Source organism: Sorex fumeus, unplaced genomic scaffold, assembly GCF_029834395.1.
Source record: "Sorex fumeus unplaced genomic scaffold, SorFum_2.1 ptg000020l, whole genome shotgun sequence".
Classification (NCBI taxonomy): Eukaryota; Metazoa; Chordata; class Mammalia; order Eulipotyphla; family Soricidae; genus Sorex; species Sorex fumeus.
Window position 1 is genome coordinate 6,218,705 of NW_026606077.1, and position 27,510 is coordinate 6,246,214.

The 27,510-nt window shown below is 55.2% G+C and overlaps 1 protein-coding gene across 1 annotated transcript; it reads right to left on the reverse strand.

Annotated features, from left to right (window-relative positions):
- Window positions 1-2,867: 2,867 nt before the first annotated feature.
- TBATA (thymus, brain and testes associated) lies at window positions 2,868-12,684 on the reverse strand. Its single transcript, XM_056113380.1, has 7 exons — window positions 12,677-12,684; window positions 12,374-12,483; window positions 10,327-10,479; window positions 8,151-8,239; window positions 6,927-7,088; window positions 4,490-4,571; window positions 2,868-2,971 (listed from the first exon to the last, which is right to left on the reverse strand). Exons 1-7 carry the CDS (start codon window positions 12,682-12,684, stop codon window positions 2,868-2,870), a joined length of 708 nt encoding a protein of 235 aa, XP_055969355.1.
- Window positions 12,685-27,510: the final 14,826 nt, after the last annotated feature.

A 27,510-nucleotide genomic window follows, 5' to 3' on the forward strand; every position in this document is an offset into this window, starting at 1 on the left:
AAGGCCATCCTTGCTAGATCTTAAAAGCACAGACACACCACCTGCCTCTGGGGCCCATCAGGCAGAGATTTAGAGCACCAGTTCATTTCCTCCCTGATCTTGCCAGTTGCCTGTTTGCTAACGCTTGTGCTTTTCAGTGAGGGTCTGTCTGTGAGGGGCAGAGCACAGTCAGTGAGAGAGAGCACAGTCGGGTTTCAGAACCAGACCTGCTGCTGACAGCATGACCTGAAACAAGTCACTTCACCTTTCTGAGCGTTAATGTATTCATCTATAAAAGCAGAAGTATCACAATCCCTTCCCGCTGGTGGCTTCTGAGAGTCACAGTTCCATAGAGAAAGTGGTAGAACAGTTCACGCAGTGCTCTCCATCAGCCAGTACCCGGCCCCTGTCTCCGCGTCCGGGAGGGTCTCAATCATGGACCTTAAGGAGGCTGCAGCTTCCAGCCCTCAGCTATGACCAGTGGAGTGTCCTTTCCTCAGCCTGTCCCAACTGCCACCCGCCCTTCAGTGCTCTGCAGCCTAAAGCGATCAAGTAAGTGCTTGTACCTGGTACCCATGAGGGGGTGTATTAAAAAGGTTCCATGTCTCAGAATAAATGACCCCAAGCACAGACCTCCTGGTGATGGGCGAAGGGAGTGTCCCCCTACTGGGCGAAGGACAGTTTAATAGGTTCTTTGTGGTAGGCGAAAATGAGCTTTTGGGGGGCTGGGAGAGGAAGGGTCTGCTGTTTTGCCTCAGTGCTCAGCTTTCCAGCTGTACGTTTTCCTCTGTCCTGTGATGCAAATGCATTCTTAGGGCTTGTGCCGTCCCAAGATGCTCTGGAAGAAAGGAGACAGGGGACAGGAGAGGATGAGGGAGGCCACCTCTGGCCCTCCTCCTCTCCCCTGGGGGCTGCCCCTGCCCTCAGCCAGGCTTCCTGGCTGGCTCCCTTCCCGAGCCTGGCTGCTCCCCTCTTCTTCCTAGACCAGACTTGGAGGCACTTCTGGAAGATCCATTCAGAGTCCAGCGATGGAGATGAACGTCATCTGGGACTTCTGTCCTCTGTCTGACGAGCCCCCACCCCTGGCCCGGGCTGAGTCTCTGCTGGTGCAGTAGCCCCTGCCCCAGTCTCCGCCATCCTCTGATGCTCCCCTACCCCACAGTCCACTCTCCACCCGGCAGTCAGAGGGGTCCCCCATGCTTATAACCATCCAGTGCACCCCAGGAACCCTGCAGGAGACCAGAAACCCAGCCTTTCCCCCACAGGCCCCTGTGCACTGCTCCGTCTCATTTCTCACGTCCGTCCCCGTCCACAAGCCACCCTGGCCAGCACACGGAAGGGGACACACATGAGGACTCTGCCCCCAGCAACCCACTCTCCCTTGGCTGACCCCATCTCTCCTGCCATTCAGCTCCAAGAACCTGCCTCACCCCGCCGGCCCTCCCATCATTTATCTTTCTCTTAGTTCTCTGGGTTTTCTCTCGTGCTTGTGGCCCCGCTGTAGGAGCCCATGACAGCCCCCCCTCTGACGGCCTCCGCAGGCCCCCGCTAGGACAGGTTCCACTCCCCATGTGGCCTCAGCTCCTCCTCCGTGAGCCCGAGCCTGGCACACACAGTGGCTCAAGCAGCATCCATGGGATCAGTGAATGCTGGATGAGGGAGTGGATGGACAGGGGCAACGAGCGCGTCCTTGAGCAAGGATGCATCTCTAGGGTGCCTTACCCCTGAGGGGTCCAGCCAGGGTGGACCTGGGAACCCCCACCTCCTCCCAAAGCACAACCCAGTGCGTGGATCTTACCTACTTTCTCTCCTTGTAGTGGCCAGTTCTTCTTCTGGGATTGCCTGTGATCAACAGGGGAGAGAAAGGTGGGAAGGAGCCTCGGAGGAGGGGTCTTGGGGGAGAGCCACGAAGCACGACTTCCCTCCGTGCCGAGGACGATGTGGCAATTGGGAGCCTATGGCCTGCCCTCCTGTCCCTCGAGATGTAAGGGGGCTATGCATGGTGGGTGGGTGGGGGCTGGGCTGCTATCAGTTCAGTTGCTGCTGCTAACAAACTCTTTGAAACGCCCCCCCCCGCCCCGCTTCCCTAACGAAGGGTCTTTGGAAGGAAGGATGCTCCTATCTCATATCAGCTTGGAACTTCCGCTTTGGCTCTATCTACCTGATGCTATTTTCCCTCTCTGCAGTGCCCGGAGGAATCGAACTCGGGTTGGCCATATTGGCTGCGTGCAAGGCAAACGCCCTACTGCTGAGTGATAGCACAGCGGTAGGGCGTTTCCCTTGCGCGCAGCCAGCCCGGCCGAGCCGGGTTCGATGCCTCCGCCCCTCTCGGAGAGCCCGGCAAGCTACTGAGAGTATCTCGCCCACACGGCAAAGCTTGGCAAGCTCCCCGTGATGCATTCGATATGCCAAACACAGTAACAACAAGTCTCAAAGTGGAGATGTTACTGGGCCCGCTCGAGCAAAATCGATGAACGGGAGGACAGCAGTGCCTGGAGAGGCTTTAGCTATACTCACAGATGAGAGGGGCTTGCCTGGGCTTGCAGCGTCACCTTGCTTCCTCCTCTGCTTCCCCTGGGCTCTCAAAGTGGGAAAGAAAGCCAAGGCCAGGGCCAGGGCCAATCCCCCTCAACCAGCCCACGCCTGCCCCAGGCACCCCCAGGTTACGTCCCTCCAGTGGCACCTTCCTGTCTCCCCTCTCTTCGACTCTGTCAAACCCCATCCCTCCCAGATTCTCAGTGATCATTAAAAACACAACCTCCTCCCCCCACTCCCTGCAGCTCCCTGCTAAGTTAGAGTCTAAAGGAATCTGCATTCTGCAAGTCATCTGAGCAAGCGCTGGGTGCTGGGAACGGGGCTGGGCTTGGTCTGCATCCCCGCGCCTCTGCTCATCCGCCTGATGGTTCTGAACAGTCGTTCAAGCTGTTCTGAACCTGTTTCTCATCTGTGATGTGCAGGTCGTGAGTACTGCTTCGGAGGCTGGTGGAATGAACTAGAAGGATGGAAAACCTCATTTGTGTTGTTAGGGGGCCGTGGTGAACACGGCTGGCTCCGGGGTGCATGCGGACCCTGACCATTACTTAGGAAGCCTGTCCCTAACTCTAGGCCATGGAAGGGCACCTCAGCCTGTTTCACATTGGTGCTCCCCTCCCACTTCACCTTCCCAAAGGCCAAGAAGCTTCTGGAGGCCTAGATGAGGCTAATCTGACCCTGATTTCCTACAAATGGCTCAGGTCATTCACAGGGCAACCCCACAGCTGTAGCTAGGCTGTGGTCAGGCAGAGGCCATAGGTGGTTCTGGGATCCCAGGGCAGTTAGCAGCTGGAGTGGCTGGTGCTGGTGTTTCCTCTGGATCCCAGTGACCTCTGGTGGAAGAAGCTGGCTCACTGGCTCAGGGTGAGGAAACAGCTCTGGGCACAGTGAGGGGCAGGTGCCCACCTGTAGGGTGGTGACAAGTCTTTCTCCTCTTGAACTACTCGGAACTGACTCAGGAGTTGTTCTTCTGAAATGGAGGCTGGAGTCTGAGTCCGTAGCTGTTTCAGGGCCATGTTCAGGAAATTGAATGCGAGATCTTTTTCTGGAAGCACAGCAGGCAGAGTCCTGGCTCGCAGGTACGGGACAGGCAGCAGAGAGCGCACCCCCGGCCCCGGCTGGCCCTGGCTGAAACAGCCTTCATAGCCCTCTTCCGCCCCGTTCCTCTGTCTTCCTGTGGGGGCCCTTTGTGCCCAGACCCCAGACTTTCTGCATTCTCCCTCATAACACACAGATGCCTGGATCCCCCGTCCAATGCCCTTAATCCTACACATATCCTGTGGGCCTGAGATGAGGCTGGGGGCCTTCTTCTCCCCTTTCCTCACCCTCATCCCTCCCCCACTTCCCCGCTCTCAGATCTGTTCTCTGGCTTTTATCTATTCCCATTCACTGTCCCGGTGTCCCTGTGTGTGTGTGTGTGTGTGTGTGTGTGTGCATCCACGTGTGCACTTGTGTACTGCATGTATGTGTACGTGTGTGCGTCCGTGTGTGCTCCTGTGTACTGAATGCATACGTGCATGTGTGTGTGCATATGTGTGCATTCATAGGCACTCTTGTGTACGGAGTGTGTGCACCCATGTGTGCTTATGTACTGAACACGTGTGTGCATCTGTGCGCATCCAGGTGCGCTCTTGTGTGATGAACGTTATGTGTGCGTGCAGATGTGTATTCATGTGTGTGCATGTATGTATACACATGTGTGTGTATGTGCACGTGTTCGTGTTTGTGACATTGTGCACTCGTGCACTTGTCCCAATCTGGGGCTGGGCTGGGGCTGCTGGGGCTGTTCTTTGCGCTCCTCCCTCCTTGCCCTGATGCCCTGATCTGAGGTCGGCGGAGGGGATCTCTCCAGGGAGAGGGTCAGAGAAACCCAACTGAGGCCTGGGAAGGGGGGACGCAGGGAGGGTCCTGCAGGGGGTCCCAGAGCTCTGGGGGACGTGTGAGGGGGGAGATTCGAGGTCCTATGGAGCTGCCTCACCTTTTTGCGATGAGCCAAGGAGCCATGCCTGGATAGACCTCAAGGAATCTGTCTGTAGGATCTGACACAGGAGCTCGAGGACCTGCAGGTGGGGACAGGCTGTCAGGGTGCCCGGACAGTTCCAGGAGCAGCACCGGAAGGGCCCCTGGAAGTGGGACCCCAGGGCCTCACATGTGACTTGGCTAAACTGGGGGCTCATGTTGGCCCCACACCCCATCCAGGGGCCTTTGTACTTCACTGATGATTTTTCTTCCCTCAGCCCCAGGGAAAGTTTTTTTTTTTCTTTTTGGGTCATACCGGGCGATGCTCAGGGGTTACTCCTGGCTCTGCACTCAGGAATTACTCCTGGCGGTGCTCAGGGGACCATATGGGATGCTGGGACTCGAACCCGGGTCAGCCGCGTGCAAGGCAAACGCCCTCCCCGCTGTGCTATGGCTCCAGCCCCCAGAGAAAGATCCTTTGCGATCTCCCTGCAGGTGAGGAGTCCGAGACCCTGAGAGAGGAGATCCCCGAGCTGGGAGGTGGTAAGGAACTGAGCGTGGGGATCGGACAGGCGGACGCCGCAACGCTCACTGGGAAGGTCAAGCCAGAGTTGGCCCCTGGCCCCTGGGAGACGCACCGGATCCTGATGCCCTTCGTTCCTGGCGTAGGAAGTGCGGGGACCCCAGAGGCCCCCCCACCCTTGAGGTCCCTGGAGGCGGGGTCAGGGCAGCGTGCTGATCCCCGGGGCGGGCAGGCTCCGCGGACGGCCCCGCCTGTAGCTTCGTCCTGCTGCCCCACGTGTGCTCTTGCTTCCCAGCTGCCTCCATGGCCTTTGCCATCTTTGTCACTTTGGGGATCTTTTCCTCCCATGTCCCCCAGTCAAGAAAGGAAAAGTCCAGTGCTGCCGTGGATGGGCTACTGGGCACCCCTAGGCCAGGTTCCTGGAGGCAGGTCGGTCTATGGTTGGCTGGAGTGGGGGCCGGTGATAGGAGGCAGAGCCTGCGGTGCCCTAGGAAAGGGGAGGGGGCAGTCCCTCAGTGCCTGGGGGGCTGGCAGTGCCCAGCGGCTCTGCCTCATCCTTGGCAGAGCGGACACTGGGCCTGGTCTCGCTCCAGGTCTCTGCCTGCTGGGGTGCCCGCCCTCCCCCGCAGGGACCCACCCGCCCCTCCCCACCTGCCCCTGGGCCCTTCACTCTCTCCCAGTCCCACTTACCTGCCCTGTGCCCCCTCCCCAAGGAACCTGAGAACCTAATTCCAGGCAAGGTGAGGCCGCCCTATGGTGGAGAAAGTGCTGTGTTCGTCTCTGGGGCTCGGGACACAGGATGCCACTCAGCAGGGCCTCAGCCTCCCCTCAGTGGAATGGGGGTGCCGGGCCCTGTCTGCTCTACCCCCAGCCCTGGCTGGCTCGAGGCTCTAGAGGGATGGCACCCTCGCCAGTGTGGGGCTCCGGGCGCTGGCTCCGTGTCCGGCCTCTCCTAAAGAAAGGCACATTTTATGGCTTGGCTTGGGGGGGTCACACCAGTTGTGTGCAGGGCTTACTCCTGGCCCTGCGCTCAGGGATCACTCCTGGCAGTAACCGGGGGACTCTATGGGGTGCCGGGAATCAAACCCGGGTCGGCTGCCTGCAAGGCAAGCGCCCTCCCCGCTGTAGTTTCTCTCTGGCCTCTAGAACAGACGCGTTTTCACAGACATCTCTGATGCCAAATCCCCCTCGGTGAGTCATGGACTCGCCTCGGGCCCCGAGGGGAAACCTGGAACTCAGAGACGTGGGCTTTGCTTTCTGTGGTGGCCCAGGGCGGACTGTCACCGAGCAGGCTGCCGCTGGACACGCCGGGCAGGCAATCTGCAGGGTTGGCGTCCTTGGTAGGACGGAAGATCTACAAGGCATGGCCGTGACTGTTGCTGCTGCTGCTTCTGCCGAATCACTTCCTTCACGAACACATCAAGTGCTGCTGCCCAAGTGGCCTTTCTGGCTCTCGGGTGTGGCTGGGGCTCCCACACTAACCTGGCCAACTGCGCCCTTCCAGGGAAAATCCTCCCCAGCACCCCCACCGACCGTGCTGGGAGCTGCTTCCCCTGCCCCCAAGATGGCCCACCGCAGGGAGGGAGTGGTGTCATCCCCTTTGGGACACAGTGGAGTACACGTGGGACTGAGGCTCCAAGAGGGAGCACTTACGGGCAGGAGCAATAGGGCAATGCGGAGGGCACTTGCCTTGCATACAGTGGACCCAGGTTCGAGCCCCGGCGTCCCATAAGGTCCCCCCCCTAGCCTGCCAGGAGTGATTCCTGAGCGCAGAGCCGGGAATAACCCCTGAGCGTTTGCCGGGTGTGGCCCCCAACAACACCAAAACCAAAAGCGAGAGAAAGCACTTAGGGAGGGAAGGGCACAGGTGTTAGAGGCGGCGGGCAGGCCGGGCCTCCGGGAGGCTGGCAGCCCCATCCCGGCCGGTCCTTACCAGCAGGTCCCGGTCCTCCAGGAGGAAGGCCCGCGTGCCGCTGTATCTACTGCGAGTGGATTTGCCCGAGGGGAAGTGGCTGGTGGCTCTGGTGGGTGCGGGGATGAGCCGGCCCGTCTGTGCTGAATATTTGGCCCCGTGCTCCCGCGGGGGCTTCTCGGGCTAGAACACAAGTGGCCAGAGACTCCAGACAGAGAGAAGAGGCGGTGGACGGAGGGGAGAGGCCGCAATTCAGTCCGCTCCTGGAATCCCAGAAGGAAGTGTCGAGGGGCCCGGGTGTCTCTGGGCTAGGAGGGCAGCGTGCCCTTGCTGTCAGAGCCAAGTCTCTGCCTCCTAAAATGGTGCTGAGGTCTGGCTAATCCTCGTGGTCCTCAGACGCTTCGGGGCTGGCCCTCACTGCTGGCCCTGCCGACCTGCCGGAGTCTGGGACCCGTCTCCTGGGCCAGGGCCTCCACTCCCCGCCCCCACTAGTGCCCAGCTGAGCTGCCCCCGCCCGCCCCTCTGGAGCTGGCATCTTCGCGTGGCCCTGGCCTGTGGCACTGGGCCCAAAGACCCCTGCACGTCTGCAGTTAGGAATGGGGCTTTCGTACCCATTTTATTTATTTTATTTTATTTTTTTGCCTTTTGGGTCACACCCAGCGATGCACAGGGGTTACTCCTGGGTCTGCACCCAGGAATCACCCCTGGTGGTGCTCAGGGGACCATATGGGATGCTGGGAATCGAACCCAGGTTGGGCCGCATGCAAGGCAAATGCCCTACCCGCCATGCTATTGCTCCAGCCCCTTTCGAACCCATTTTAAAGGTAATAAAACTGAGCCTCAGACTGCTTAGCTGAGGGGCCTTGAGTGGCACTGAACTTGCTGTCTGCAGGGATGCAGGCTCTGCAGCCCAAGAGACTAAACTGCAGCGTCAGGCGTGAGCGCCTCTTGCCCACCTTCCTCCTCCTCAGCTGCCCCCTCCACGTGGCAGTCCCTGGTGTCTCCGGGTGGCCTGGGCTGTCCAGAGTCTGAACTTTTGTCCCACCGTTGGCTCAAGATTCTCTCCCGTGTCCCTGCTTGGATTCCTCACCTGGGCCCTTCTCTGCTCCTGAGGCCTCAGCCCCTCGCCGTCCCTTCGTTGGTTCGGGTTAGGTGCCCCCCCGCCCCCTCCCCCCACCAACTCAGAGGCCCCGGCTAGCGGGAGGGAGAGTTCTGTCTCCTCCAGTGCCCCCGTTCTCTTCCCACCTCTTTCTCCTTCTTGTCCCTCGGCTCACTCTCTGTGGCAAAGGCGGCCAGCCGCGAGGACAGCTGCTTCAGCTCCTTCTTCCAGGCCTCTGGCAGGAGGGGACAAGGTCCTGCTCATTGATTCCTGCATCCTCCCCGGCTCCCCCACCTCCCGCAGTGCTGGGTGGTGGGTTTCTGCTCTCCATTGCTTATAGGGAGGGGAGGGCAGAGGGGAGGGGTGGTGAGCGCTGCTTCTGACTCTGTGTTCAAGGATCACCACTAGGGGGTGCTTAGGGTGGGGTGGGGAGACCATGTAATGCCAGGGGCCGAGCTGGGGTCAGACATGCCAGGCAAGTCCCTCCACTCCCGAACTATCTCTCTGGCCCCACCTCGCCCCCCTGTACCTTAAAGAGGAAGGGAAGGTAGTCTGGGCGGGGACGGAGGAGGCAGCCCGCCTGGGCCGGGTGGAGTTCCTGTCCTAGCCTGTCTGCCAGCCCCTGCCGTTATCATCAGGAGATGCTGGAGCGCGTTTGGCTCCTGTGCTGACCTGTGTGGTTTTATCTGCTTCTCCCCTTTGGGGAGCTGGAAGCAGGCCTGTGTGCCGCAGGTGGGCTGTGGCAGGTTCTACACCACTGAGCCTTCGGCAGCAAACCTTCCAAAGCTCTTTTCCATGCTTACCTGGCCTCTCCCTGCCCTGCCCCCCCACACCTGTGCACTGGGCCCCACCCTGGCCCTCATCCGCCCGAGGAAGGGAAGGCTTGCCTCTGCAGAAGCCTCTGGAATCTCACTCCAGCCCCATCTCTGGCTGACTGTCCTGATGGACTGGTTCCCGAGCACCCAAATGACTAAACAGTTCCAATATCCTCTGCATCTGGTGCAGCAAGTCACATGACGCCAGTCACATGACTCCCGCCCCCTTTCTCTATCTTGGCCTGTTGTTGAAGCAGGCAGGCGGGGAGAGGGACCCTAGCCACGAGTTTCTGGGAGAAGGACTAGAGAACTTGCCCCTTTCCCAGCCCAAAATCATTGCTCCGAAGTCTCAAGGCCGCGTCCTCTGTGGAGATGGAGAAACTGAGGCCTTGTAAGACCGATAGGGGTAGGCAGTGCCAAGAGAAAGGTGGGCCCCCTCAGGAAAGGAGATACTTCAAGAGCAGTGGAAGGGACCAGAGTGACAGTGCAGGGGGGAGGGCGCTGGCTGTGCACGCAGCTGACCCAGGTTCGAGCTCTGGCATTTCATACTGTCCCGAGCCCACCAGGAGTGATCCCTGAGTGCAGAGCCAAGGAGTATGCACTGAGCATCTCTGGGTGTGACCCCAAAGCCTGCCCCCCACCCACGGGCAACAAAAGATGATGAGAGGAGCACAAAGCCGACTAGCCGACTCAGTCCCACACCACAAATCTCGCGACCGTCTCTGGCCTGCATGGAAAGCCCCAGAAACCCTTAAAACCAATTCTGCTGAGGCAGGCGGTGCCGTCCCTATTCTGGGGTCACCCACATTTCCAGTGGGGGCGTGCCATTCCTTTATCCTATTTTATGGGGTACTCCTCTGGGGGAGCCTGTGTTCTCTATCAAACTCACAATTTTTTCTCTCTCCCTCCCCACCCCACCCCCTGCTATATTTCCCTGAACAAAACTATGTCACTTCATGATTTGTCTCCTACAGAATTTCTTTTCTGGCAGGGCGGACGAGGACTCTGGGGCTCTGGGTGGAGGTCGGGACTCTCTCCTCTCTCCCTCCTGTAACGGGTCCCTCGCTCCAGCCTGTGATCAAGGCTCTGCGGGTCATGCCCACCCTTTGCAGGTCAAATGGCCCTTGGGTGCAGTCCGAGGCTGCTGGTGAATTGCTGTGTCCATGCCCCACAGTGCGCGTGGCTGACTTTACCGGTCCCCACCCACCCGGTGTGTCCTCGGGAGGCTGAGGTGTCCAAGCAGCGGGCTGGGGCTCCCAATGGAGGTCTCTCCGCCCCCCACTCTCCACTACTCGCACAGAATCTTCACTTTCCCTCAGATCCAAGTAGGTGGCGGCCAATTCTGGGGGCCCCCGGGGAGGGGCAGAAGTGGGGGTGGGGGTGGGGAGTAACAGATGTCTCCACCAAAGAAAATGAACGGGAAAGGCAGGTGGTTTCCTTCTCAGGCACCCACCCCCAAGGGGCTTTTTTCTGTCCCAGGTGGAGGGGTGGCGGCCCACATACTCACCGGAAAAAAGCAGGGGTTCCCGATTGGACTGTGGGTCTCCGATGGGGAAGGAGATACGGGGCATCTTCAGGCAGCAGCCCAGCAGCGAGCTATGGGGCAGGTGGGCTGGAGAGAACTCGGCCCTGACTGTACACACACGGTTCCCAGTGAGGTCTGGGAAGGGTGAGAGGAGAGGAAAAGGAGGTCAGGGGGACCCTGTGGACATCCGGCGCTGGGAGGGGGCAGGTGAGCAGGGGGTGGGCCCGGGTGGGAGAGTGGCAGCTCGTGATCCCATCACCCCCGCCCATTGGTACTGGACTGGAGCCCGCGGCAGCCTCCTTCCTGGGGATGTAGAACAGGAGAGGAGAGGGCATGCTCGGTCGCCATTGGGGGTCTGGACCCCTGCCCCCAGCTTCCTCTCCTGACCCAGGAGCGAACTGCAGTGTGAGCACAGAGGTGAGGGCCGTGGCCTGGGGACTCTGAGGAACAGTTTGTGATGAAAGGTCCTGGGCTCAGCTGTGGAGGTAACGAGGCTCCTGGCCGAGAGATGGTGAGGGAGAGGCATCCATTGCCTCACCGGTCTGTGGCCAGCCCTGGTCTAGACCACATTTGGGCCCTAGCGCTCCGCCAGCGGTCACTCCTGAGCACCACTGGGTGTGTCCCCCACAGCCAAAATCCAACTATAAGCCACACTTCCTGCCCCCGGTTAGAGCTGAGGGCCACAGTCAGGGAACCCAGGGTTCCATCCCTGGGACCAGAGCTGCATCCTGGTGCAGCCAGGAGAGGCCCAGATTGGCACAAATGGCACCAGCAAGCTCTTTGCCAGTCTGTCAGGGCAGCTGGAGGGGTAGACATCTTACACCTGGGGAACCTCCCACCAAATGATAATTTTTTTGTTGTTAGTTTTGGGGCCACACCTGGCGATGTTCAGGGTTTACTGCAGGCTCTGTGCCCTCAGGGATCACACCTGGTGTTGCTTGGTGGGGGTTGGGGGGGCATAAGCATTCCCGGGGATCAAACCAGGGTCACGTGCATGCAAGTCAAATTCCTTCCACGCTGTGGTAACTCCGCAGCACCTCGTGCTCCATTTCTACTTCAAAATCGGCCATACCCGCCGTGTATCTCTAAAATAGGGCCGGCCACCCACTTCCCCTGCTTCCTCCTTGGCCCAAGTGACCATCCAGAGGGAACCCCAGATGACTCATTTCATTTCTCTGTCTTCCTGTGGCTCCCATCTGAATTGGGAGACGGTTTCATGGGGGACCCCCTGAGGCCCCCACTACCTGCCTGCTGCATCTCCTTTTTCAATTTTATTTTTTTGGGTCACACCTGGTGATGCTCAGGGCTTACCCCTGACTCTGCACTCAGGAATCAACTCTATGGGATGCTGGGGAGCGAAGCCAGGTTGGCCCCCTCCAAGGCAAGGGCCTTCTCTGCTATACTTTTCGCTCCAGCATTTCCTTCTTGCTCCTGACTTTGCTCTGGCCACACTGGCTGCCTTGCTGTGGCTGATCGGAGACAGGACACTCCATGTCCCTGCTGATGCCCTGCCTGGGGCATCTTCCCGAGACCCACGTGACCCATGCTGTCCTCAGGGTAGGACTCCACTTCCCCGCCAGGCTGCTGGTCAGTCTCGCCCTCCTTGTCTCGGCTCTCTCCACATTCTGGGCTCTGGTCTGTTCTGTCCTCTCTAGGGGAGCCCTCCAGGACAGGGACTGTCTGTCACACACCCAGGGCCTCTAAGAGTACTGACTTGTGAATTCACACTCAGTAGCTGTTTGGCGCGTGATGAGTGGATGCGGTGACCTGAATCCGAGTCTAGAACGCAGCTCTGGGTCAACTCATCCTCCCTCCCTTTCCTAGTCTGGGAACAGGAGGATGGAGGAACCCAGGCCTGTGATTCTCTCCATCCTCCTCCTCACACTCTGCCTGGAGCAGGCCAAGCTCCCTCATCCCTGGGCCTCAGCCCTGAAGCCAGATCCCCCACTCCCTATAGTATTTGCACCCACACCACGTCCCCTGCCCAGGGGTGATCCCGCCCGGTGGCCCCAGCCCCCGCCAGCCCTACCTTGGATGTGCCCCACGTGCTGGGGGTGCGGGTGGTGTCGGGAGAAGAAGGAGTGATGGCTGAGGCTGCCGAAGCGACAGGTGCTTGAGGAGCTGGTCCTGGGGATCTCTCTGTGGATTGGTGTCAAATTCGAAATCCCAGGAGTCCCCCGTTCTGTACGCGGCCTGACGTCCCTTAGGCTGCTGGGCCTGGGCTCTGGTTTCTTCTCAGACTTTGGCTCAACACCTGGACTGCAGGAGAGGGCCAAGGAGAGGGTGGGGCTTCCTGGCAGTGGTGTGCCCGAACTCAGAGCTCAGTGCTCACCGATTCATTGTCGGATACTCCAGGGCTCCCCCACCACCGCAAGACACCCAGAGCCAGGTCTCTGCCAGAGTCCTGCCCCCCTGGGAACCCTCTGGTCCCAGGGAATCTTAGTCTTCCCGAAATACCTTAGCAGAGGGCTGGGATCCATTCGTGAGAACTCAGATGGAATCCCCCAGGACCCCACTTTTCTCCCAGAAACCATCTTAAGCCACAAAGAGAAGCCAGAGACCCACCTGCTCATGCAAACACCTAGTACGGAGCAAAGGCACATTATATAAACCTCCCGGGTCGGGGCCTGGCCCCACCCAGGAGCGGCCAGCTCTAGGTACGTCCCACCTGCCATGCCCACCCCCCATGGCTTTAAGGTTTGCTTTGGGCCTGACCCAGCATCTGGGGGCCACAGCTGGCGCCGAGGCCAGACCACTCCAACAAGCATTTTCCCTGTGGCGGGGGCCCCTCCTGGGGGAGCAGAGTGGCGGGCAGCTGTCAGGGGGACGCCAAAGGGACGCTGCAGGCTCTCCCCTACTTGGCTTCACTGGACACCCGCCCTCTCGGGTTCTCTGCCCCCACCTGCGGATGGACGCTGGGCCTCTGCCCCTGGAGGGAACTCCAGCCAACGTCCCCCTCAGCTGCTCTCTCATCCGGAGCCTGGAGGGACCACCTGCCTGCTTGCTGTCTGCGTCCTTCTCCCGGTGGCCCTGGCTCTCAGGGACCCCTCTGGAGAATAGGTGGACTCTGGATATTCTAAGCAGGATGTTCTCCCCCTGGACCCTCTGAGGATCTTGCTGGTCAGGTCCCTGCGTGTCCTGTTTCATCCTGGCTTTGCTTCTAAGGAATCTGAGACTTAAAGAAATAAAGCGAACCTTCTCGAAAGAGGGCCGTTCCCTGGCCTCCACTTCCCCCAGAGCACAGCAGCACTGGAGAGCCCCGTGTCCCAGCCCCTGCCCCAGGGACGGGCCCCTCTGCAGCCAGAGCCTGCTCAGAACCCGCAGGGAGCCTTGGCTGATGGCAGTGGGGTGCAAGCCGGACTCGGGGCTCCTGGCAGCACGTCTTCCTCCCCACCCCTGCCCCTCGGACTGGGGGGACGTTGGTGCTTTACCTCATGGGGAGATGTTCCGACAATTGCGTGTTCATTGCTGTGGCCATTGTGGCTTGTCGAGAGTGGGAGACGGCCAGTTGGAACGGCACGAGACTGCTGAGAGTGCAAACCAGGACACACTCTGGTGGTGGTTGGGGGTGGGGAGGGGGATGAGGTGACAATACTTCCTCTCTTTGAAGTTTTTTTTTTCAGCCACCTTCTTTTTATTTATTTATTTATTTTTATTTTTTAATTGTTATTAATGAAACACTAATAAACAGTCTCCTGCCCCCGCGCCTGACTGTCCTCGCCGCCGGGGCCCCTTGGAGGGGAGCGGGTTGAGCTTTCCTCCCTGCCCCGACCAGGGCTCCGGCAGCCAAAGACCTCCAGGACCAGCCACCACCATGCTGAGACCACTCTCCGCACACATGAAGGTACTGGCAGAGGGACAAAGCCACGCGGGTTCCGGGGCCGAGACCTCCAAGCCTACTCGAATTGGAGTCGAGCATCTTCCACCCAGATCCTCCAAATTCCAGTAGGCGGGGGTCACACCCACCACCTGGCCCCCTGGCGCCGTGTAATCCCATCAGCGGCCAAGACTCAGAGACTATAAAATCCAGATCCCGGACTAGAACAGTGCAGTCTTCTGCCCCCGCGCCTGGGTGTTCCTTCCCGGAGCCCCTTGGAGGGGAGCGGGTTGAGCTTTCCTCCCCGCCCTGACCAGGGCTCCGGCAGCCGAAGACCTCCAGGACCAGCCACCACCATGCTGAGACCACTCTCCGCACACATGAAGGTACTGGCAGAGGGACAAAGCCACGCGGGTTCCGGGGCCGAGACCTCCAAGCCTACTCGAATTGGAGTCGAGCATCTTCCACCCAGATCCTCCAAATTCCAGTAGGCGGGGGTCACACCCACCACCTGGCCCTTGGCGCCGTGTAATCCCATCAGCGGCCAAGACTCAGAGACTACAAAATGCAGCTCCCGGACGAGACCAGTGCAGTCAGTCTCCTGCCCCTGCGCCTGGCTGTTCCTTGCCGGGGTCCCTTGGAGGGGAGCGGGTTGAGCTTTCCTCCCCACCCCGACCAGGGCTCCAGCAGCCGAAGACCTCCAGGACCAGCCACCACCATGCTGAGACCACTCTCCGCACACATGAAGGTACTGGCAGAGGGACAAAGCCACGCGGGTTCCGGGGCCGAGACCTCCAAGCCTACTCGAATTGGAGTCGAGCATCTTCCACCCAGATCCTCCAAATTCCAGTAGGCGGGGGTCACACCCACCAACTGGCCCCCTGGCGCCATGTAATCCCATCAGCGGCCAAGACTCAGAGACTATAAAAACCAGCTCCCGGAACCGCGCGGCCGCGACATCCTATTATGACATCTTATTATCTCACTCTTACTTTGGACAAACTGGCAGGCTACCGAATGTAGCCTGCCCACAGGGCAGAGTCTGGCAAACTCCCCGTGGCGTACCAAATATGCCAAATACCAGTAACAATGATGGGTCTCATTCTCCTAAAGAGCCTTGAATATAATCTCAGGGCTAGGATGAAGGAGACGTTACTGGGGCCTGCTCGAGGCAATCGACGATTAACAGGATGATTTGTGATTTGTGATTTTTATTTTTTAATTGTTATTAGTGAAACACCATGAGGTACAGTTGCAGACTTAGACATTTTTGTGCTTGGGTTTCAGTTATACAATGATCAAATACCCATCCCTCCACCAGTGCCCATTTCCCACCACCACGGATCCCAGTATCCCTCCCACCCCCCATCCCCCACAACCCACCCTGCCTCTGTGGCAGGGCATTCCCTTTTGTTCTCTCTCTCCTCTTGGGTGTTGTGGTTTGCAAGAGAAGCACTGAGTGGCAATCATGTTTGGTCTCTAGTCTACTTTCAGCATGCATCTCCCATCCTGGGAGGATCCTCCCAAAACCCTTTATTTGGTGCTCCCTTCTCTACCTGCCAGCCACCTTCTTCACCATTTTCTCTCCGAGAGTAATAGAGACACTCTTGCATTTGAGAGACTGGGGCGTGCAGAATTACAACCTCCCACTGCTCCAGTGAGGGAAACCTTATGGCGCCAAACTCAGTGGCAACAAAAGGGTAGAAGAGATAGGGTGGCCCGTGCGGACAAGCCAATATGGTCTTCAACTGAAGCGAAGCTGCTAAGTAGCGGTCTCACAGAAAGAGTCAAGGAAGCAAATTCCAGAAGGGCGAAACCCTGAGATTTTTTGAAACAATGAGGTTTTAGAGCAAGCAAAATAATCATGGACCTGGGTGTACGAGAACACAAAGGCTAACATAAAATTTAGCTGAATAATTCTCCGAATTTCCCAATAGCACAGCGGGTAGGGCGTCTGCCTTGCACGCAGCCAACATGGCCGACCCGAGTTCGATTCCTCCGCCCCTCTCAGAGAGCCCGGCAAGCGACCGAGAGTATTCGATATGCCAGACACAGTAACAACAAAGTCTCCAATGGAGACGTTACTGGGCCCGCTCGAGCAAATCGATGATCAACGGGAGGGCCTTTACTTTACTTTACTTTCCCGACTCTCAGAGAGAAATTGGAGAGGAGGTAGTTACTGGAGGCATTCTAACCGTTAGTTTAAGGAAATGGTCATTAGAATATTCAAACAAAATAGATGTATAAAACTACTTAAAACTATAAAGCTATTTAAAACTGTTTAAACTTAAAAATATGTAGAGAGCAGGGCTGGAGTGATAGCACAGCGGGTAGGGCGTTTGCCTTGCACGCGGCTGACCCGGGTTCGATTCCCAGCATCCCAGATGTTCCCCTAAGCACCGGCAGGGGTAATTCCTGAGTGCAGAGCCAGGATTGACCCCTGTGCATCACGGGATGTGACCCCAAAAAAAAATATGTAGAGAGGACCCGAGAGATCATGCAGGGGGTAGGGTGCTTGCCTTGTGTGTGGCTGACTCAGGTTCAATCCTGGCAGTGCCTATAGTCAGTCCCTGAGCACTGCCAGGATTGATCCCTGAGGACAGAGCCAGAGTAAGTCCTGAGCACTGCTGGGTATGATCTCCACAACCCTCCAAAACAACTTATAAAAGAGATAGAAAATGCTTATAATATTTAAAGTGTTCATCATGCATATCTAAATTATTATTCTACCTAAATTATTATTCTACTTGGGGGGGCCTTGGGTCTTACTCCTGGCTCTGCACTCAGGTGGGATCACTCTCAAGGGTGCTCAAGGGACCATCGCAGCCCCCAGGTGATGATGGGGACCATATGCAGTCCCCTGGCTGTCCCCAGGCGGCCACATGTAAGGCAAGCGATTTAACCCCTGCTGTGATCTCTCGAGTTCTTGTTATATTTTAAACAAACTAATTCAATGAAATGAATTGATGTCAAATCTGTGAATGATCTAAATATGAACCTGCATATCTATCAATCTATTTCTCTATCAATCAATCTATCCTTTTTTATCAACTAGCTTAAGTACCACCGGAGTCACAGCACAGGTCACAGCTTGAACCAGAAAGTCTGAGTAACAGACTCTCTGAGTAACACAATCTCCAAGGACCTCAGAAATTCCCCAAGATCAGGATTTTTTTTTGTTGTTCGTTTGCTTTGGGGGCCTTACATGGCTGTACTCAGGGCTTCCTTCTTGGATCTGCACTCAAGGATTACTCCTGGCAGGGCTCAGAGGTTCCAGAATCGATCCGGGATCAGCTGTGTGCAAGGAAAGCACTTTACCCCCTCTCTTGTCTCTCCAGCTGCTGGAGAAAGGGGCCTTCGGCAGCCCTAGCCTGCCTGCCTTCAGGGAAGACCACCTTGGCACCAGAGACTGGGGTGTGCACTTCACCTCTGACCAGAGTCAGATGCGCATCCTTAGGCCAGGGCTGAGAGGCGCCAGCATTGAGTGCAGGTGTGTGAGGGTGGGATGGAGGCCGACAGTTTCACCCCATCCTGGTGTCTACTGATAAATGGAACACCTGCCCCTCTAACTTGATCTCAGTCGCTGATGCTGGAGAGATGCCCAGAGGGACCCTCGCAGGCCAGGTTTGCCTTCTCCAGAGCGGGACAGTTTATCTGACCCTGCCACGCTTCTCTCTACCCTCAGGCCCCCAGACAGATTGGCATAGGCGGGGTTCGAATGCGCAGAACAACCCAGAGACTAAATTTCCTATTCCCCAGTCTGGCTCCTCTGTCTCCTTACCCCCACCCTGGACTCACCAAGACAAGGGTCCACTAAAGACGGAGGGTGGGAGTCCTGCTGCCTGAGCAGGGAGGGGCAGCAGAACACAGGGCTGCCATGGACCCTCAGTTCCGCGGGAAGGAAGCCTGCCTGCTTTGTGACTGCGTGGGGCAGTGGTTGCTAGGTTACCCTTGTCCCACCCCTCCGGAACCATCACTCAACACTTCTCTCCTCTTACCTGTCCTGGAGGACAGTCACCCCCTACCCCAACTCCCTCTCCTCCTCCCAGTGCCTGCTCCTGCTTACATCCAGAACTTTCTTTTCTTTTCTTTTCTTTTCTTTTCTTTTCTTTTCTTTTCTTTTCTTTTCTATCTCCAGAACTTTCGGTAGACAAGCAGGGGGAATGAATCTGGGCCTGGTCTCTGCTCCCTCAGCAGCACGCAGAGAGGGAAAGAAAATTGGGGCACTGGGTGTCCTCTTGGCCCAGCCAGCTGTGTCCATGCAGGATCTTGCTCCCCACAGCCTGGTTCTGCGATGGATTTGAGGGACACTGTGATATGGAAAGGAGGAGGCCTTGGCTGGAGAGCTGGTGGGGACGGCGGGCCTTGGGTTTTCGGTGGGTTGGGAGTTTCAGCCTGGTGCTATCTAGAATTGTATTCTAGGGTAAGTTTCCCGGACTGCTTCTGGGGATTCTCAGCAGGGATATGACTGGCTTCCGATCCCAGTTCTGCTCCTTACTGTGTGACCTCAAACAACTCAGCTGACGCCTCTGAGCCTCAGTGTCTGTACCTCTGCAGCAGAGACCATGCTTGTCCTTATTCTCACAGGGTCATTGGGAAGACTGAGTGTCTTTAGAACAGAGCCGGGCACCAAGGGTGATTTCTCACTGTGCCTCCCTTCTCTGGGCCTTTACAATGAGGGTACCATCATCCACTTAAAGACCAAAGAGCTCATGAAATGGAGCTTCTAATGACCTGTGAAAGTCAGGCATGAGGCAGATGACCTTAAGCCAGGCCAACTTCACTGGAGTACCTCAGACAGGAGCAGGCGTCGTCTCCCTCCACCTATCCCTTAAGAATCCTGGCAGCCACCAACTTCCAGAACCCAAAGAGAAGCACAGATACACGAGTTCAGTGACGGCAAACTCCAGGCCTCAAGGGATAGGGGATGGGCCCGTCCTTCTCATCTCCCTGTCCCTATGGGACCCTGGAGGTGACCTCCAGGGTCACCCCCATGAACTGCCTCCATCTGCTATTTAAGTTTCTTAATGGCCATGATCCAGAGACACACAAAAGAATCTCGGAACTGAGAAGCTTGCTACAGAGATTTCTCCAGACCCTTGATCACTTGATCACTTGGCATCCCATTACTTATCGATTTGCTCGAGTGGGTGCCAGTAACATCCCCATTTGTCCCTGTTGCGTGCTAGTGTAGCACAATAGCGTCTGCTAGCTCCAGGAACACAAAGAACCTCAAACCGATCGTTCAGGGTCTTGATGAAGAAGTCTGACCATCTCGTAGGTAGGTGGCCACACAATTTTTTGATGGCCTGTGGAATCCAGTTGGTAATGGCTCTAGTCTAGTGGTCATTTCCAAATAGCATTACGTGTCTAGCCCATCTGCTTTTTGACGCCTTGGCAAACAAGACAGCCTCCCTGATTCTTGAGCGTTGATGGAGGTTGGAACTCCAGATTCTTTCTCTCACTTGAGTGAAGCATGATACTCCAAGCATACCTCTTTTAATTCCTCTCTGGGAGACCCAAAGAGCGTTCTCATCCTGTTTTCATAGGGCCCAGGTCTCTGAGGTATATGTTAATGCAGGAAGAACAGTGGAATTGAAGAGATGTGCCTGGAGCCGGAGTTTCTCCATCCTCTTAGCTATTTCTTCCACGCTCTTGAGGGTGTTCCAAGCCACTCTCTTCCTCCAGAACCCAATTATCTAAAATTTTAGAATTCCAACATCTTATGCTTATTCATAACACCACACCACCACCACACTGTACTCCCGTTGTTCACTGATTTTCTCGAGCAGGCACCAATAACGTCTCCATTCTGAGACTTGCTGTTACTGTTTTTGGCATATCGAATACGTCATGAGTAGCTTGCCAGGCTTTGCCGTGCAGGCAGAATACTCATGGTAGCTTGCCGGGCTCTCCAAGAAGGGTGGAGGAATTGAACACGGGTCGGCCACGTGTAAGGCAAATACCTCACTTGCTATGCTATCACTCACAAAATAAACTGTCTAGCATTGCCTTTTCAGCAGGTTTGAGTGGTGGCGGGAAAATTCCAAATAATAATAATGATGGGAAGGTGTAATGGTGGTGAAACTGGTGTCGAAATATTTAATGTAATCCATTATTGTAAAATGGCAGCCGAAGACCTCCAGGACCAGCTACAACCATGCTGAGACCACTCTCCGCACACATGAAGGTACTGGCAGAGGGACAAAGCCACGCGGGTTCCGGGGCCGAGATCTCCAAGCCTACTAGGATTGGAGTCGAGCATCCTCCACCCAGATCCTCCAAATTCCAGTAGGCGGGGGTCACACCCACCACCTGGCCCCCTGGCGCCGTGTAATCCCATCAACGGCCAAGACTCAGAGACTATAAAATCCAGCTCCCAGAACCGCGCGGCCGCGAATGCGACATCTTATCAGGACATCTTTTTATGACATCTTATTATCTCATTCCTACTTTGGACAAACTTGCAGGCTACCGAATGTAGCCTGCCCACAGGGCAGAGTCTGGCAAACTCCCCGTGGCTTTCCAAATATGCCAAATACCAGTAACAATGATGGGTCTCATTCTCCTAAAGAGCCTTGAATATAATCTCAGGGCTAGGATGAAAGAGACGTTACTGGGGCCTGCTCGAGGCCATCGACGAATAACAGGATGATGAATGAATGAATGAATTGTAAAAAAAATTATGAAAATAAATTTAAAAAAATAAAAGAAAGACAGGCATGCAGAGAGATGGCCACTTCTGGCCTCTGTTCGTGGGCACCGGCTGGAGGCAGGACTGGACAGTGGAAAGAGACAGTGGTCTGAGAACAGTCTTGGAGAGTGATCTACTTCTCTAAGGCTGAGCTGAACATCTGTAAGGTGGGCTTGAAGATAAACCTGAGTCTCGGGGTTCTGGTGAGATCAGGGTCTGCGAGGGGCAAACCCAGCTTGGTGCACTGCGGCATTGGTTTGCAAGCAATCCCAGGACAAGACCGTGGCTCCCTCAGCTGATGGAGGGGATCTGCTCGAGGGCCCTTATCTCAGACCCCAGGGCCTCCCGTCAGTGCCTTGGCATGTCTGGATGCAGGAGGAAGGCAATGAAGAAGGGGAACTAGCGGCAACACCAAGTCCTTCAAAAATGCTGACTGCCCGGCTGAGGGAGGAAGGTCAAACCCTGGTGCAAACTCATGGGTGAGCAGCCTTTGCTCCCAGCCTTGACCCAGATGGCTCTCCAGTCTAGCTCCCTGCAGGGACTCCCATAGGTCTCTGTGTGTGTGTGTGTGTATGTATGTGTGTGTATGAGAGAGAAATTTGTGTGTGAATGTGTATGTGTGTGTTTGTGTAAGTGTGTGAGTCTGTGAGTGTGTATAAGTGTGTGAGTGTGAGTGTGTGTGAGTATGTGTGTGTCTGTGTGTGAGTATGTGTGTGTCTGTGTGTGAGTATGTGTGTGTCTGTGTGTGAGTATGTGTGTGTCTGTGTGTGAGTGTGTGTGTGAGTGTGAATGTGTGTGAGTATGTGTAAGTCTGTGTGTGTGTGTGTGTGTGCGCGCGCAGCTCCAGCGCCCCATTCAGCTTCACTCTCCAGCAGGGCTCATAGGGCGCCCCCACTGCCCTGCCCCCGTCATCTCTCTCTCTGCTGGTTCTGCGGTGCTCTGGGTTTGCTCTCCCAGGCATCTGTCACCTCGTCACCTCCTCCACCTCCCTGGGTGCTCTGGGCAGTGGCAGCGGAGCCAGCACCCTCAGTTAACTCCACCCCACTGGTCTGCTCACTCGGGTTCTCCTCCTTCTCATTCTCCGTCCCCACCTCCCCACTCCCAGTCAGGGGAGTTTTTTTTTTCCAGGGAAGCAGAACGAAGCCGGCTCTGTGCCAAAGCCTCTTTTTCTACAAACATTCCAGGTGTCACAGATTCTAGCGTTCAAGGACTTGTTTTGCCTGAGTTCAGTCCCAGGATCCCTGTCCTCAAGGTCTCAGTGTCCCAGGCCCTGACACGTACAATCAGGCCCATTTCCCCTTCAGGTCCAAGGCCTGTGTAAGCAGAAAGGTCTGTGTGCAAGAAAGGTCTAATACTCTCACCTACAGCCCTGGACTCCTCATGGAAGCTCTGACTTCAGGGGACACCGTTGACCCCTTCTGAAAGCCCCTCTTTCATGCTGTTGGGAAGCCTGGGAAACGAAGGGGTTAATAATGCTCTGGGCTTTCTTTCTCTTCACTGGTCACCCTTCCCTGCTGTGTTCAACGCACTTAGGGGATTTTCACGGTGAGCTGCCCCAGCTGGGCATGAGTCCACTTCTTCTCTGCACCTCCTACCCCACTGGACAGCCATTCCCCCTCATTCCTGTGGTTTCATTGGTAACAGTCCAGACAGTGGTTTGAGACGGAGACTGTATAACTTTCTTCAAACATGTATTTTAATTGTACCTCTTTTTTTGATGTTTTGTTTTGGAGCCATACCTGGCAGTGTTTGGGGGATCATATGGATGCTAGGGATCGAACCCTGGATAGCTGTGTTCAAGCCCTTCCCACTAGACTGTCCCTCTGGTCCTGACCATGTAACTTTTATGTCAGTATATTGCTCTAATTGTTCCACTTTATTATTTTTGTGGTTATTCCCTTACTGTGCCTAATTTTCACTTTTTCACTAAATTACACTTCATCAGAGATATGGACACAGAGCAGAATGCGTATTATATGGATGCATCTACTGATGTATAAAAAGGAGCACTATACGATCTGGAATTCTCTTACAACACTGTCACTGTCCTCCCGTTGTTCACCGATTTGCTCGAGCGGGCCCAGTAACGTCTCCATTGGAGACTTTGTTGTTATTGTGTTTGGCATATCAGATACATCACGGGTGGCTTGCCAGGCTCTGCCGTGCGGGCGAGATACTCTCGGTAGCTTGCCGGCCTCTCCGAGAGGGGCAGAGGAATCGAACTCGGGTCGGCCATGTTGGCTGCGTGCAAGGCAAACGCCCTATCGCTGTGCTATCGCTCCAGCCCCAAGATCTGGAATATAATTATAATATATAAAAAAGATATGGGCACTGTGATGATTCTTTTGATATGTTATCTCATTTGGCAGGCTGGAGCGATAGCACAGCGGTAGGGCGTTTGCCTTGCACACGGCCGAACCGGCTGACCTGGGTTCGATTCCTCCGCCCCTCTCAGAGAGCCCGGCAAGCTACCGAGAGTATCTCGCCCGCATGGCAGAGCCTGGCAAGCTCCCCGTGATGTATTCGATGTGCCAAACACAGTAACAACAAGTCTCATGATGGAGACGTTACTGGGCCCGCTCCAGCAAGTCGATGAACAACGGGAGGACCGTGACCGTGATCTCATTTAGATCCTGTTGAGGAGGGAACAAGCGTGTGGAGATGTATTATAAATGTACCAACTCCTTGGGAGCTTGATCTTCTGCCTCTCCATGGTTTGTTTTGATTTATGTTTGGGGGGAAGTGGTTGAGGGGCCACGCCTCTAGTGTTGAAGGGGTGTTACCAGGCTCTGTGCTCAGGGGCCACTTTTGGTGGTACTCTAGGATCATACATGATGTCAGGTGTGAAACCTGGCCAAGCGCCCTGCCTGCTGCCCTATATCTCTCTAGTTCTCTGTGATGTCTTTTGATGAAGAGAAATTCCCAATTTTATCATTATCTAATTCATTAGTCTTACTTTCAATGATTCGTGACGTTTGTATACTGTTTATGAATTGCTTATCTAACCTGGGTTAGGGAGATGCTTTCTATTTTCAAAGCAACTTACTGCTCTAAACTTTCACATTTAGACCTCGAACCATTTAGAAATGACTTTTGTATGTGCGGATGAGAAGAGATCTAGAGGCATATTCCTTTCCTAGAAATATGTCTGTGAGGGCCGGAATGATAGCACAGAGGGTAGGGCACTTGCCTTGCATGCAGTCGGCATGGGTTCAGTCCCCAGCATCCCATAAGGTCCTTCAAGCCCGCTGCGAGTAAGCCCTGAGCACAACCGGTGTGACCCCCAAAATGAAAAAAATCAGCATTCATTTATGTGCATGTTTTCATCTTTCTCCCGAGCTCTATATCAATCCACAGTGCTATACTCTTGATACATAGCTTAAAATATTGGCAATGTGAGACTTTGTCAGGGAAAACTTCCCTTCTCTTTTAAAAAAATTTTTTTGGGGTTTTGGGCCACACCCTGTGGTGCTCATCCTTGGCTCGGCACTCAGGGATCATTCCTGGTGGGGCTCTGGAACCACACGGGGTGCTGGGAATTGGCTTGGCTGCGTGCAAGGCAAGGGCCCTCCCACCGTACTGTCGCTCCAGCTCCCCAACTTCCTTTCCCTTTTATTCTCACACATCTGACACCAAAAGTACGGGTGACTCTCCTCCTCCTGCAGTTCTTCAGCCCCCAGTGGACATCAACTGTAGTTCCTGCACATTGAACACAGTATGACATTGTCTTGCTGGAGATGGTATCACAGCCCCCCGATTGTGTCCTGCAGAACTGTTCCCCTTACCAATACCAATCACATGTCCAAGTTGCCATCTGAACTTCAGAGCGGTGGGTTATGCATTGGGATTCCCCTAATCCAGCTAGATACTTGAATGATGAGGCAAGCTCAGGGAAACGTTTGCTTATGTTACCAGTTTATTTTAATTTTTTTTGGGGGGGGGGAGAAACACACCCGGCAATGCACAGGGGTTACTCCTGGCTCAAGCACTTAGGAATTACTCCTAGCGGTGCTCGGGATCATATGGGATGCTGGAAATTGAACCCAAGTCGGCCTTGTGCAAAGCAAGTGCCCTACCTGCAGTGCTATCGCTCCAGGCCTTTATTTTGATTTTTAAACTTTAACACTGTGACACCCCGAGTAGAGCTCCGGCAGCCGAAGACCTCCAGAACCAGCCACAACCATGCTGAGACCACTCTCCACACGCATGAAGGTACTGGCAGAGGAACAAAGGCATGCAGGTCCTGGGGCTGAAATCTCCAAGCCTGCTCAGATTGGGGCTGAGCATCCTCCACCCAGATCCTCCATCTTCCAGTAGGCAAGGATCACACTCACCAACTGACCCCCAGCGCCATGTAATCCCATCAACGGCCAGGACTCAGAGACTATGAAACCCAGCTCTCATTCTTACTTTGGACAACCTGGCAGGCTGCCGAATGTAACCTGCCCACGCGGCAGAGTCTGGCAAACTCCCCATGGCGTACCCAATATGCCAAATACCAGTAACAATGATGGGTCTCATTCTCCTAACCCTGAAAGAGCCTTGAATATGGCACTTTTTAAAATCTCAGGGCTAGGACGAAGGAGACGTTACTGGTGCCTGCTCGAGGCAATCGACGAACAACAGGATGATGGTGATCGTGAACACTGTGACTGACAAAGTTGTTCACAGTAAGAGTTATTTCAGTCCCAATGTGCCCTTCTGGAGTGTCCCAAATCCCCTCCACCGGCTTGCTCTCTTAGCAGGCACTAATTAATTTACTTTATATTGCTTATTATTACAACATATATCTTGTAACAATGTTGCTAAAGTCATGGCCTTAGGATTTCCTGACTGGAGCCTTTTGTGTTACTGTTGTTTTGCACATCGAGCATAGAGGGTTTCAGATTTCCCATCCCATGTTCCTGTTGCTCCGGGGAAGTCAGCTCTGTGGAGTTTGGAGGGGTTTATGCAGCTGTTCGTTTCAGGGGCTTTGGAGCTGAGATGACCAAACGCAGGCATCTCTGGCCTCTCTGAGATCAGTCCTGAAGCCTGACCTTTGCTCTGGTGGTGACAGGAACCAGACGTGGTGGGTGGAGCTCTGGGCTTCAGCAGGGTGGTCACTCGGTCTGCCCCCATCCTGCCTAGGGTCCAGAGGTGTGGGCTGATGGCAGCCAGGCCTTCCTGGGACAACTCAGCCACCGGCCTCTCTCCAAGAGCATTCCCGAAGCCCGTTAGCAGTTTTTATATGAAGGTTATAGAGGACAGATGAGCAGATGGATGAAAGGTACGCGGGACGGAGTCTAATGGTTCCCCAACTCCAGCAAGCGCCCCCGTACCTATGGGATGAGGGTACACTGTTCTCCGAGCATGTGGTTGCTTGCACCAACCTGGGGCGTTCTCTGGAAACTATTCTCTGGTTTCCTGGAGGCTTCAGTACACAGACAGGCTCTATTAAATCACTGGCCATGCTGAGTGATTCAGCCTCCAGTCGGCTTCCCTCCCTGGAGAACGGAGCGAGGTGAGATCCATTATATGATTGAAAGGAGCTACTTCTGACGTACCGCAGACACTAATTTCTTTTTTCCCATAGGAAAGTCCAAGAGTTCTAGGTGCATGTTGATCGTCGATCGTCGATTTGCTCGAGCGGGCCCAGTAACGTCTCCATTGGAGACTTTGTTGTTACTGTGTCTGGCATATCGAATACTCTCGGTAGCTTGCCGGGCTCTCCGAGAGGGGTGGTTGAGAATAAACACGCATTTAGTCTAAGTCACAGCAAAGACTTTCACCTTTGACTTTAAAGATTATTTTAGGAGCTAGGGAGATGATTCAAAAGAGGGGGGAACATGCCTGGCACATATGAAGTCCCGACTTTGACCCTAACTCCACAGGCCGTTCCAACTCCTGCACTGCCAGGTGTAACCCTGATGCCCCAAGTGCTGCTGGGAAGGTCCCCCTATGAGAGCTTTAAAAGAGGATTGCTTGGGACTGGAGCGATAGCACAGTGGGTAGGGTGTTTACCTTGCACGCAGCCGACCCGGGTTCGATTCCCAGCATCCCATATGGTCCCCCGAGCACCGCCAGGAGTAATTCCTGAGTGCATGAGCCAGGAGTAACCCCTGAGCATCGCCGGGTGTGACCCAAGAAGCAAAAAAATAAAAAATAAAATAAAATAAAAGAGGATTGCTTGTACAATTCTGGTTCTTTCTGCCTTTCCACATAAGTTTTGGAATAATCTTATCTATTAACACCAACAATAACAAAAGTTAAAATTTTAATAGGGATCAGGTTAAACCTGTGTGTCGATTTTTAGATAATTGACCTCTTTATTATGTAAATCTTGTATAATCTTGTATATACACACCGGGTGTGTGTGTGTGTGTGTGTGTGTGTGTGGTGTATGTGTACACACTTCATCAGCAATATGGAGGTTTTTTTTGTGTGTGTGCTTTTTGGGTCACATCTGGCGATTACCCGGCGATTGCACAGGGGTTACTCCTGGCTTTGCACTCAGGAATTACTCCTGGCAGTACTCGGGGGACCATATGGGATAATGGGAATTGAACTCGAGTCGGCTGCGTGCAAGGCAAATGCCCTATCAGTTGTACTATGACTCCAGCCCAGAGTTTTTAGCATATAATTCCTTTTTTTTTTTTTTTGGATTTTCAGGTTTCTT

Coding starts and splice junctions, on each gene's coding strand:
- TBATA (XM_056113380.1), bottom strand. Junction 10,480..12,373: donor GCACGTGGGGCACATCCAAG/GTAGGGCTGGCG, acceptor CACCCTTCCCAG/ACCTCACTGGGAACCGTGTG. Junction 8,240..10,326: donor GGAACCCCTGCTTTTTTCCG/GTGAGTATGTGG, acceptor CCCTCCTGCCAG/AGGCCTGGAAGAAGGAGCTG.